Source organism: Chlamydotis macqueenii, chromosome Z (genome assembly GCF_036417535.1).
Source record: "Chlamydotis macqueenii isolate bChlMac1 chromosome Z, bChlMac1.mat, whole genome shotgun sequence".
NCBI lineage: Eukaryota > Metazoa > Chordata > Aves > Otidiformes > Otididae > Chlamydotis > Chlamydotis macqueenii.
The window spans coordinates 81,750,348-81,763,163 of NC_141593.1; the positions used below are offsets into that span (position 1 = coordinate 81,750,348).

The window sequence follows — 12,816 nt, forward strand, 5'->3', positions numbered from 1 at the left end:
TGGTCATCTAGAGGCCTCGACTTTACAGCCCTCAAGGAGAGAAGATTGAGAGAATCGTCACTATGTTTGGCTAAATCAAAGGCCTCAAGAACTATGTGACAAAAAGGAAAACTAAAGCGCAGGGAGATTCCAGGTAACTGTACAGCTCCTTGCAATGCCTTTTTGCACAGGTGAACTTGGTTTACAGGCTCTGGAGGCTTGTAAATGGCAACAAGCAGAATGTTCAAATCTGTCATTCTAGTCAGTGTATTTTCCATGCTGGGTTTCTGATCACGGAAAACACTAATTCTATATGAATAGCTAAAGCAGCCTTTACCTTCAAGAACTGAGTGAGTGCTTTTCCTTTGTCTTTTTTTGTCTCATCACTCATGAACCAGTATGTGAGCCCGAGGTACTGATGATACTCTGCAGTTTCAGCCTTTCTTTCAATAGCATTTAGAAAACTAAATAAAAGGAACAGAGGTCAGATCAGACGGATTCTCAAAAGCTGCAAAACACTGTTCTCCCCCCATATTTCCCTGTTAGAGTAAAGAAAAAAATAAATCTACCTTCTTTCTGCCTGTTCATAGTTCTTTTGGGAATAATGGATGAAACCCTCTAGAGCATGGGACTCAGCAAGATCAGGGTGGGATAACAGCAGCTCTTGTGAAATCTGCAAAAGGATGTCATTCCTCCCTAGTTACTTCCTCTACAAAACCAAGAATTCTACTTACCTTACCAGAATGACAATACAGCACTAACCTTTGAAGCTTGATCCATTAAACCCTTGTTTAGATAAGCCTGACCTCTGACAGCTAAAATCACTGGATCGCTGCTTGCATCCACAATCTAGAAACCAAGTAAGAGATGTGACCAAGTTATTTCCTCCCCAGCTTAAGAAATCAAAGGTGTCAAAAGCGGGCAAACTGCATGAAGATAAAGACAAGAGAACCCTTAGATAGAATACTCTTAAGAAGCCTTAGACAGCATTATTCTGATGGAGAACAGGTAGCAGATTGTAGAGAGCAAGGACAAAGCTACAGAAGTCTAAAGCATCGATGAAGTAGTGTACACAAAACTGTGACAAAAAAAAAGAGGAGGAGTAACTTCTGCTTAAAGCTTAACCATTCAATCTTCAAGTAATACGCTCATTTATGACTAATGATAAGTGAATGAAGGGCATGCGTAGTAACATTATAACAAAAATTCAAATTACGATGAACAACAGCCACAGAACTAGCAAGAACCCAGCAGCACTGAGCAAGAACAGAAAAGGTCAAAAGTGACAGCTTCTAAAATTAGAATTATAAGTGAAAAAGAGATATAGCAATGCCTAAAAAACAGAGAAGGAAGGAATGTATGGATTACATCATAGTTGGCAGGAGTTGCCTAAACCACACAGAATGTAAAAAGGAGGCAAGAGGAGAAATAGACAGCTTGATGTTTTAGTACATAAAGATGAGAGCACTTTTTAAAGGTAAAAAATATATACATTTTTGTCAATGAAAATACCTGCTCAAGTGCTTTAATGGCTTCTTCTGCAGCATCAGCATCAGCTATTTTAATCAAAGCCTGTGCTTTCAACTGAAGGATACGGTTTTTCCACCGTAGATCAGGACCCTCAGGAGTTCCAAGGGCCTCAAGAGCTGTTGACAAGAGAAAAGTTTCATCAAGCAAAAATAGAAAAAGGAACTACAAAGAGCAACACTGTTCTCAATATTTTAAAATCTTAATATAAGATTGAAATACTGACAAATCTTAGATCATAGCAACTGTCCTCATTCCCAGTCAGCAAGGATGAAGATTTATACTCAGTGAATGGAGTTGTACTATGCAACATTTTGATATTTTACATAAAAGATAATATTTTAATCAAGTTAAAGTCTAAATTTGAAGTCTACCGGACTAAAAATTTGTGACACTTACCCTTGTGGTTTCAGGCAATTATCTGCTTTTGGTGGAGCTGGTCAGTCACCAGCTGAAGAAACATCTTGGAACATGCAACCCTTCTAAATATTAACCATCAGACAGCTTTTTGGTTCTGATTAGATAAGTATTTTCTCTTTTCCTGAGACTAGGCAGCAAAAGGTGCTTTTCAGCTGTCATAAACCAAGAGAAGCAGGGGACACCAGCACAAGCCGCAAAGGACTATGCTGCTAACTCAGACCTACCATGCAAAGGCCACATTGGCTGGACTACAGAAAGTGGTGTACCTCTGCAGTTGCTCTTTCAATTAGCAGGCAGTTACCTTGACTGCAGGACAGGACAGCATCCCTGTGTTTGTGAATTTTCATCTGTGCCTCTGCCAAATAATGCCACGCTGCTGGACACTGGGTAGTCTTCTGCAAACCTAATACAAGAAAAAGTTTTTAAAAGGTACTAAAAAAAAGTTGCTGAGGGCTGCAGACACTGTAGATGCTGTATTGCCATATAATGCCATCAAAATTACATTATCCATCACATAATAAGACTTGTAGTTATTTTTTTCTTTGAGTCTTATTTTATACTGGTTTAGACATACAGGCCTCCATGCAGTAAGGCAAAGACTAAGAAGCACATAAGCTTCTGTCAGTCTTAATTTTGCATATAACGTTACGTGTACAGAAAAGAAAAAAGGGAAGCAGTGAGGAAACACACAACACTGGCTTAAGGGGCACTTTTGTTTCAAAAAGAAAAAAGTCCTTCACTTTGATCAAACATTAACATCAGCAGTCTGTAAGACTGCTTTATAAAGTTTTTCTTAGAAAGCAGAAAAGGCCTATAGAACTAAAAGACAGCAAAAACTGATGGCAAGTGCTTCACTGAAACTTCCTGATAAACTTGCCTTAATTAAAGGTTCAGTAATAAAACTGAATTTGAGTATTCTGAGATAGAAATATATTACTACTAAATAATGCCTTGAAGCTTCAATGTCTAAATTACAAATGCTTGGTTTACTGGGAAAGACATTATTTCCAAGCTTCATACATTTACATGCTATGCCAAGAGCCTTGCTCTTTGCATTCTCCCTTTCATGAGCAGAGTATTACACATAAAAGTAGAAATAAATAAATAAAATTATTTAGTAGACATTATCTTTTCGTCAAAAACACATGCTATGTTTTGTCACAACATCCAATGACATACAGGCCAGAAGAACTTGCTTTCCATGGAAGACTTTTTCCTGTTAAGCACCTCAAATTTTTATTTCAGGTTTTAGATAAGACATGTTACTCCACTGTGTGTAAGCTACTGTAGAATATTGTAGAACATTCCAAAACTCAGTTTTGGAAACAATCTTACTCTAAACCTGGGGGAAAGGATGCAGGATATCACAGCACAGGTTAACTGACTCCTGATCACTTAGATCCCAAATGCTTATTTACCCAGCTTTCACAATAAATTGTTTCGAATTTTCCACGCCCAGCATAGTGAGAGTGAAGAGTCCTATTTTCCCACTAGTATACTTATGAATAATTTTCCAAGAGTTTTGTCATTTCAATATAAGCAAGATAATTACAGATTATTAAGCCAACTCTTCAGCAAATCTGGCTACTGTAAAAAAAAAATCCTCCAATATTTCTCTTCAGATACCCAACACAAGCGTTTTCCCAATATAAGTGTTAAAGAGGTCTTAAAATAATAGAATCCGAGAAGGGTTTGGGTGGGAAGGGAGCGTTAAAGCCCACCCAGTCCAACCTACCTGCCAGGAGCAGGGACATCTCCAACCAGATCAGGTTGCTCAGAGCCCCGGCCAACCTGGCCTGGAACGTTTCCAGGGATGAGGCTTCCACCACCTCTCTGGGCAACCTGGGCCAGTGCTCCACCACCCTCAGTGTAAAAAATTTCTTCCTAATATCTAGTCTGAATCTACCTCCCTCTGTGATGTAACTTTAAAGGGAAGTGTGTTAAAGGTGTTCAACTTACAGAGTTCTTATATCTCATGTTAAACATTTACCTTCAGTAAGACTCTTAACAGCCTCCTCGTATTTCTTTTCTTGGAGGCATTTTATACCAAAACCAATGATGCCTGGACCACTACTTGCATCCATCTCCAAAAACTTAGCAAAACAGTCCAGCGCCTCTTCTGACAAAATACCTAGTTTCAGAAAAAGAAATATTCAATAGAGTTTTAGATTTTAAAAACTGCAACAGCATACCTTATCTATGTAAATACCACTATTACCCTTTGAGCTCAAAGCAATTAATTTATTAACTAAAATTTTCCAAAGGTGCTACATACTTATCACCCTCCACCTCCAAAACCAAACCCAAAAACCAAGCAGTAATGTAAATACCCAGTACCACCAAAGAAAATAAACTGTCAGTCTGAAACCTGAATTTCTAACCACACTACTTATGTTAAATTACTACAGATATACTTTCTTTATTAATAAAAACTAATGCCTTCACATGCTTTTCATGTAAGCCCAGCTGGATGTCCATGTCAAAATTTATCTCAAATACATTAAAATGATACCTTATAGAGTAGGCCTTACGTACCTACAGAATTGATGTGATGACCTTGCTGAAACAGTCTTGCTGTGAAACCACAGTATTTAATGTCTTTTAACTGATGCCAGTAAACATTTATGCTTGTGTTTACCTGTGATTATGGACTTGGCAGTCCTTGCTTAAAGCAACTGTTGTGACTTACAGCAGCAGTCTTTGAACTACTGCTTTTTCAAAAAATTATGGACTCATTTGACATAAAGGTTGCTTTTGATTTGCATTTGGTAAAGGTGACTTAACAACGCATCCAAGTTACAAGCCCACAAGTTAGGGGCACAAAGGACTATGACATCGCTGGAAATACTCAGCTATAAACAATCAGCCTTACTAAAAGCTAAGCATCACCATCCCCGCCCCAAGATGGCTGTGGGATGCTGAGATGTTGTCATAGCATTGGCATATATGAACTGTGCCACCCAGATGCTCCTTTTCCTTAGGAAATCAGTTTCTGCATGTTTCTCCACACTGTAAAGCATTCTCATATGTAAATGAGAGTATGGGCCTCATTTGTCTTTATCCTTTCAAATTAAAGTGAGAAATTCTCTCTTGTTTTATGTTGGTATAGTATTCCATGACGTCTACCTCCAAAACGAGAAAAGGCATTCTTCTACCTAAGCTGAGGGTTATTTATACAAACCAGAGGGGTTTTTTTTCGTGATTTTCCTTCCTTGCTTTAAAAAAAAAAAAAATCAGCTTCCGTAACAACAAAATGAAAGACTGAAATTTAGTGGTTATCATTGAAAATGCTAAGAAAGTGTCCAATACTACTGCAATGTTGTTTAGTGAACTACTGAAAATAGCAGTTGTATACTTTCAGATCCCTGCTCTACTGAATACACCATGTTTTGGCTTTTTTTGTCAGATTCTCCTTTTCTACTTAGAACAAACATCTAAACAGAACTGTTTATTCGCTATTCACCAAGCACTCTTTTGAAGAAAGTTTCACAAAAGTTTGGTTTTTTCGCCAAGAGATTTTCTATGTCAAGAATAACCTAAGTGTAGTTCATCCTCTGTCTCAGAGCACTGGTTAATATTCTTGATTCCCTCATCTAAGCTTAAGAAGCTAACCTGCGCCTATCTGCAGAGACTGCTTTTGAGTTTTTTAAGGCATTCTTTCTTTGCAACCTTGTGTATTACCAGAGTTGGACTTAACTCACAGAAGTTTTTTGACAATTTACTGTCACCACTCAGTTACAGAGCTAGGAAACAGCAACACATAGGGCCAAGAATTTTTCATTTCCAGATAGCCAGAAATGTAACATAAAAGTAGATAGTGCACTTGTGTTGGGTCATGAAGGGTAAAAACTGGTAAAAAGATTGTCACAAAACTAATTGTAAAATACATATTTTAAGCCCCAAAAATGTCTAAAGCCATTCTACTCACCCGACTGAATAAAGTGCAAACAAAGTACCTCTAAAGGATAACTCACAGTAGGATATAAAGCCATCATATCATTACAAGCTTTTTCCAACCGAGCTGTTTCATGAGGAAACTTGAAAGGAAAAAAAGAAATAGTTACTTGTGTGAATTATCAGGTGTGGAATATTACACCTATTCACTGACGAAGACACTTACTTTTGACAAGCACTGAATAAAGTCCTTGTAAAGATTTTGGTGGTCTTCACCAGGAATAGTGTCAGTAGAGTTCACCGCATGTTCAAATGCTGTCACAAGCTGAAATAAGAAACAATTAGAAGTGCGACAAACAATGACTCTAGAAAAATGTTATCTTAAATGAATGGAATAGTTCTATTGGAACTATATCCCCTCATAGGATATTCCTTCCAGCCCTTCCACAGTTAAGGGGATAGTTACATGTTATTATTTGGATCCTATACATTAAGTTCACACTAGTACTGTGAACAAAGAGAGTCACAAAGCAAGTTCCTTACCATGAAGCAGTACTCAAATAGAATCTAAACCATGTTAATTGTCTAGTACAAAAGGAAGAAGCTATGGACTGTTTCATAATGTAAGATGGATACAAGGAAGGCAAAACTTGTAGAAACGTAGCTTCCTCTTCATCCCTAGTCCCAATTCAAAGAAAGACTTGCTACCACAAAATCTAAGTTACTATCCTCTACGGTTAGCTGTCAGCTCTCCCCCTTGCTCTAGATTTCTAAATCTAATATTTTATTTCTTGAGCTCTTATATAGGAGAACACAGGCACCACAAAGCGCAGGCTACCAAACAAGTATTCAAAACAAAAGTTGCCTACAGCTTATCATAAGTGCAATGCTGAACAGGAGGTTGCCTTCAATCTCACACCTTTCCAGGTTCTGAGGCTTTACTCAGAAATGCACTAAAGTAAACTGTAGATTTTTATGTGAAACCCTTTCCTGATATTTATGAATTTTTTTTGTTTTTAAAACTCCTTGTCCCTGAAAAAGAAAGCAGTGCTGCCTGCAGCACCTCTTTTCTATAACAGCTCATAAGTTTCAGCCTTTGCCCTCTCAAAAAGTATAGAGATCCAGATTCAATTTTCTTCATCTCAAATTATTTCAGTTTGTATTTTCCACCTTTCTGGAGCATTGCTATCAGCCAGACTGGTGATGAGAAATTCCCACCCTTTCTATTGAATGAGCTTCACCTTGCAAGAACAGATAAATCACATAAAACAAAATTAACTTTGGCCATAGACAACACAGGATTGGTGTAATTCATGATCATTCTGTTTGCTTCAACTAGCTTTGACTTTCTCCTAAGAAGTGAGAGCTTAAAATCTGCAGGAGAAAGGAAAAATTGAACCCAAATGTTGCTATCTAGGATAAGCACTATGTACAAAAAAAAAGGAAAAACAGCACTAGGCTACCTTTTTCTCCCCGGGGGAAAGTGGGAGGGAGTTTCTTGTTTTGAAGAATGCCCACATTCTAGACTCTCATAACATGCAGGGGTAGAACAACACATCACCGTGCTACAGGGCAAACTTGGACTAAAGAGGCACTTAACGAAGGAGTTCCAGGACAACTGCTTGCACTTAGATACCTTATTCCACCTAAGGCTCATCTCAAGCTGCTGCACCCTCACTGTTTTTATCAGCAGGTACAATCACCCACCTTTTCCTGAGCAGTTTAGTACTACTGACCATTAACGAGACAAGCAGTCACAAGATTTGTATGGTTTTTAAGGCTTCATTTGAAGCCTAGCTGCACTGTGCATATATATGTATCCAGATGAGTAGGAGTGAGAAATGTTACCAGCTGCTCAGTCTTATTATCCTGGTTCTGTGTACTGTCTTTCAGTAACTGGATCATCTTCTTCCAAAGCTGATGCAGCTCTGCCTTTTCCACACCTTCCTGCTGTTTCATTTGTATTAGTTTCTGCCATGTTTCAGCCGCCTGTCAAGAGGATACAAATGAACCATGCTGTCACTGTTTAAAGAACCAGAGGTGTGATACAAGCTTCCCAATCCCTGTCAACTCTACATGCTACAGTAGACAACAGAGACCAATGTTTAAAATAACAACCTAGATTTACCTGCTTTCTGATTAAAGCAGTAACAAGTCCCAGAGCATTGCACGGGACCTGTCCACCTTCCAAGGTACAGTAAATAAGGGAGGCAACATCAAGAGTACGAATTTTGACTCTGTCTCCTGGAGAAAAACAACAGTAAAAACAGACCTAAACAGTCCTCTGATAAACGCTAAGGAAGAAATGGAAGCCTTGCTGCATCTACAATACTATTAACAGGAAGAGAAGAGCAGCAGCAGTACATGTTGAAATTCCTGTGTCAAAAAAACAGCAAAACTGCAAATGAGAAAACAGGACCCTGAAGCCTAACTTGTGGCTTCCTGTTGCACTTAGAGCAAGTCTGCCTTCATATGCTAAACTGTTAACATTAAATTTGTTTTCAGAAACTGGTATACAAAGAGGCTTTGGAGCTACTTAATAGTCTTGAGCCTGATGCTAAATGATATAAGAAATTTTTCATTTGCCATGGTAGGAGGAAAGAGGAGAAGACAACATGGAGTGACACCATGCACCACCTCATGAGAAAGCAACTTTTTTAAAGAGTAAAGGAAGAGTGAACAGTGTGACTGCAAAAATATGTGCTCTGTAACATGACTACAGAGGCTACAGGCAATGTTACTGTTGAACTATTCAGGCATTTAACAGCTCCACCTCGTGGTAAGCTGACAAGATCCATGCACATTTCTGCTGACAGGGATTTTGGGAGGGCTACCTGGGCTGAAGCTTGGGTTGCCCTGGAGCACCTTTGCACATCCTTATCGTTGTGCATGGAATGCAGCACATAAGCCACAGGCACTCGTGTTCAGGTTGTGTACAAATTCCACCTTACTTTGTGGCGCGAAGTATCAGAGAAAGCAGGATCACCACATCAGCGAAAGGCTGATCTGATACTTAGAACTGGCCAAGCTAGGCAAAGGATTCCTGACTTCCACACACTGCACGTAAACGTGCATTTGGGATCATGCTTGACTAAAGCAGAAGAATGAAGTTGCACTCCATCAGTCTATATACCAATACTCTTTGTTAAGTGTTGTCAGTTTAATGATTGCATTCAAGTCTTAGGCAACGGAAAAGAAAGGAATATAGTTGAAATCAGTTCTTCCTAGTAGCGTCCATAAGGAGACCTTAAGTGGTCTGTGGCCCCAAAACAACAGGGATTCCTTGACGAAAAGTAGCCACCTCTAACAAGAAATTCCCATTTGATCAGAAGACGGAAAGTAAAGTAGTCAACTCACCTCTAAATGTTTTTTTTCTTGATGATATAGTTCCACAAGCTTGTTACATACATCACACCATTTCTGCTTGTCACCACTAGAAAGAAGAAAATCACATACAAACAGGCTAAGTTTTCCATAAAAATGGTGTAATGTTTTTCAAACTCTGACAAATAATTTGTTTTAGTGGGTTCAGTTGCCAAACAAATATTTAGAATAAATATTACGGATTGCCCTAAAAGTTTTATTTATTGCTACTGTAACTGAGGTTTTTTTTTAAAAAAATCTTTTAAGGAACTTGACGTTTCTTTTTGAACAATTCTTAAGTCAAGGAAACAAATCCAACACTCCAGTCAGCTATAGTGAAAGCTGAAAGATTTGTTTAGAACTGTATCTATATGAATCGGATAACACATATTCTGTGACCTTAAAAGTAGAGAAAAATAAGCCTATTTATTAATGCAGAAAACAAACTATCAGAGCTAAATGCTTCAAGGCAGTGAGTGTAGACAGACGACAGAGGGCAACATTAGAATTCTCTAAACTACTAACCTCAAGTATAATTATTACAACAGTTTTTGCCCTATTAAAAGGGCCAGGATCAAGAAACCTTATACAGGTACGAAAACCTTAGTAAAAAGTGCTTACCCACTGATGTGACAATGCTTTCTTGCAGACTGTCCCATGTATCAGTAATGTCATTCACTGAACCAGAAATCTTAGACTGAATTACAGCATTCAATATTCTTTACCTTTCATAGAGTTCCAAGAGCTTTTGGTAAACATCTGCTAAGTCTCCTTTGACACCTGTTTGGCTGGATTTCTCATACAAATTTGCTAATCCCTTTAAAAAAAAAGATAAAAAATATTTAAGACTTGATGTCAACAGCTATGTGTTATGAGAACGCTGCAAGAACTGCCTGCAAAAATTATTTCATTGCCTTCAGTGAGGGCAAGTGTTAATGTAGTAATGTAGTAGTCTCTGAGCAGAATCTACGTTGGTACTTCTGTACAGCCTTATGAATCTACGTATTTTAAATGAAAAGCTTTCCTCACTTTCTTAACTAATACCAACAACTACTTAAAATCTGTATATATTACACAATCTTGTCTGTGTAAAAGACAATATACAAAGCACATTAAGTCATATGATAAAAGATCTATATCCAAGCATCATAAAATCTTGTATAGTAAGAGAAAGCCAAAATCTGATCACAAAACTGAGGGTATTTCAATATACCTTGAAATCAGGCACCAACACCGACACTTTAAAAAAGCTATTTAGATTGAAAATACTCAGAACCTTACTAGCTCAGAAAAATATCGATTGTTAGGATCTGAGAGACAGACCTAATACGCAACTTTATGCTTCACACGTCTCCAAATAACACAACTGTGTATTTTAACTATATCTTGTTACAGGTTTGCATGCACACACCACCCACCATACAGTATGTTAAATGTACATTATCGTTTTTAAGTAACAATAACAAAATTCAGTAACAACCCACTTTATGGTGGAAAATGGAAAAATAAGTTATTACATAAAACATCTCCTCTCCTACAAGAGAAGCACTGTTGTTCTGGTTTTGTTAGTGAGGTGGGGCCTAAGGTAGCAGCTTCTGTAGGAAACTGCTGGAAGTCGCTCCCCTTTGTTCAGTGGACTCGGCCGGGCCTAGGGCGGACCCTAGGTAGCAGAATGTCCCGTGATAACGCCTCTGCGATAACGTATTTAAGTAGGGGAAAACGGGAAAAAAGAGGAGGAGAAGATGTGAAGCAGCTGAGCGGGGGGCAGAGAGGGGGAGGCGCAGGCCTCATGGGCCTTGCAGGCCTCACCCTCTGGCCTCCCGCCGGGCAGCCGACTGGGCCCAACTCGGCCCAGCCTGGCTGCAACAAGTGGAGAGGAGATGAGAAGTGAATAAGATGTAAAAAGGATCCTGAGAGGCGTCTGCCAGCCTGTTGTGAGGAACGGCTGCAGACGCCAAGGTCGGTGAAGAAGGAGGGGGAGGAGTAATATGGCTCCTGGCCAAGATTCCTCTGCAACTCGTGGTGAAGACCATGGTGGAGCAGGTTGTCCCCCTGCAGCCCATGGAGGCCCACGGAGGGGCAGAGATCCACCTGCAGCCCATGGAGGACCCCATGCCGGAGCAGGTGGAGGCCTGAAGGAGGCTGTGGCCCGTGGAGGGCCCGCTGGGACAGCTGTTCTGGAGGGACTGCACCCCGTGGAAAAGATGACCCACGCCGGAGCAGTTTCACGGAGGACTGTGGCCCGTGGGAGGGACCCCACGCTGGAGCAGAGAAGGAATGCGAGGAGTTCTTCCCCCGACTATGATACAGCGGTGTAAAACCACGTGTGATGAACTGACCGTGACCCCCATTCCCTTTTCCCCCCCGTGCCGCTCGGGAGGGGAAGGTAGTAAAGATAATGTTAAGCCCGGGAAGAGGGAGGGGTGGGGGGAGGTTATCTTGTTCCCTGTCTCATTCTCCTGCTAGTTTTAGAAATAAATGAATAGTTTTCCCCAAGTCGAGTCTGTTTTGCCCGTAACGGTAACTTTAAGGATTTCTCCCTGTCCTTATCTCAAACCTTGAGCTGTTTTTTTCTTATATCATCTCCCCCTGTTCTCTTGGAGGGTGGGGGGAGCGAGAGAGAGACTGCGTAGTCTGGTCCTGATTGGGGCTGAACTACGACAACTGTCAAGTGTTTCTTGAGCTACAAGCACGGAGATACAGTAACTTCATCCATGCTTAGGTATCTGTTTCAATTCATGTTCTCCCTTGCACGTTTCACTGCTATCTAGTCCACACAAGAAATACAAACTTAAACATACTGAAACTGAAGTTCACCCTGACATACACATGCAGCTACCCATGTCTTTACTTTGGACACAAAAATAATACAAACCTCAGTTACTCTGAAGCTTCAATAGAACTAGAGGTCTCAAGAAAACACAACACAAGTCTCAACTTTGCTTTGTTCTCATATTTAATGCTATAGTGACACTCCTCAGAGAAAAAAAAAAAAAAGTGAATCCAGACATTTACGTACCTGCCATGCCAGTAACTGGTTTGGTTCAAGTTCAATAGCCTTCTTATACGCTCCTTTGGCCTGATCAGGCTGCTCTAACTCAGCAGCTGCCAAGCCAATAAATACCCAAGCATTGTAGTTAGTTTTTTCTTGCTTCAACACTGCCTAGAAGTTCAGAATTTTAAGTGAAGTTGATGAATGAAATGCATCTTATAGATCCACGTACTGAGTTTTATCATTACAGTTTCATGAATTATTCTGTACAGTAATATTAGAAGTTAACTCATTTTTAGGAAAAGACTAAGATTAGTAACTTCAGCTTTTTATGCCTGAGAATGCTTCATATTCAGTAACCATATCTGTAGCTCAGTAATTACAGCACTCCTGTCAAGGTCTGGATTTGAAATGGATTTTATTAAGCTAGACTTAATATTCTTATCGCCACATATAAGCAAATGCAAAAGGGAAGGGGAATAAAGTTTTACCCAGGGGCAACTAACATGAATGATCCATGAAGTTAAACTTGAAAATTCACCTCAACTATTATGGCAATAAGATATGCCACACTCTGCACTACTATACAGCTGTAGGGGTATGGGAACCACAAACAATGTGCAAAAAATACTACCTTCCAA

General features: G+C 39.5%; 1 protein-coding gene across 3 annotated transcripts in view; it reads right to left on the reverse strand.

The window, feature by feature from the left end:
- The window catches only part of SKIC3 (SKI3 subunit of superkiller complex), a 46,996-nt gene that overhangs the window by 33,204 nt on the left and 976 nt on the right, over positions 1-12,816 (reverse strand). For all 3 annotated transcript variants that reach the window (XR_015261509.1, XR_015261510.1, XM_086771529.1), the window contains exons 3-14: positions 12,203-12,346; positions 9,909-10,000; positions 9,178-9,253; positions 7,669-7,809; positions 6,047-6,145; positions 5,855-5,963; positions 3,917-4,057; positions 2,228-2,329; positions 1,492-1,625; positions 742-828; positions 549-652; positions 317-443 (exon numbers count right to left, since the gene is read on the reverse strand). Coding sequence is in view for 1 of the 3 variants with exons in the window: in XM_086771529.1 (XP_086627655.1) it covers positions 317-443; positions 549-652; positions 742-828; positions 1,492-1,625; positions 2,228-2,329; positions 3,917-4,057; positions 5,855-5,963; positions 6,047-6,145; positions 7,669-7,809; positions 9,178-9,253; positions 9,909-10,000; positions 12,203-12,346 (1,356 nt within the window). In the remaining 2 variants the exon portion in view is untranslated. The remainder of the gene's footprint in view (positions 1-316; positions 444-548; positions 653-741; positions 829-1,491; positions 1,626-2,227; positions 2,330-3,916; positions 4,058-5,854; positions 5,964-6,046; positions 6,146-7,668; positions 7,810-9,177; positions 9,254-9,908; positions 10,001-12,202; positions 12,347-12,816) is intronic.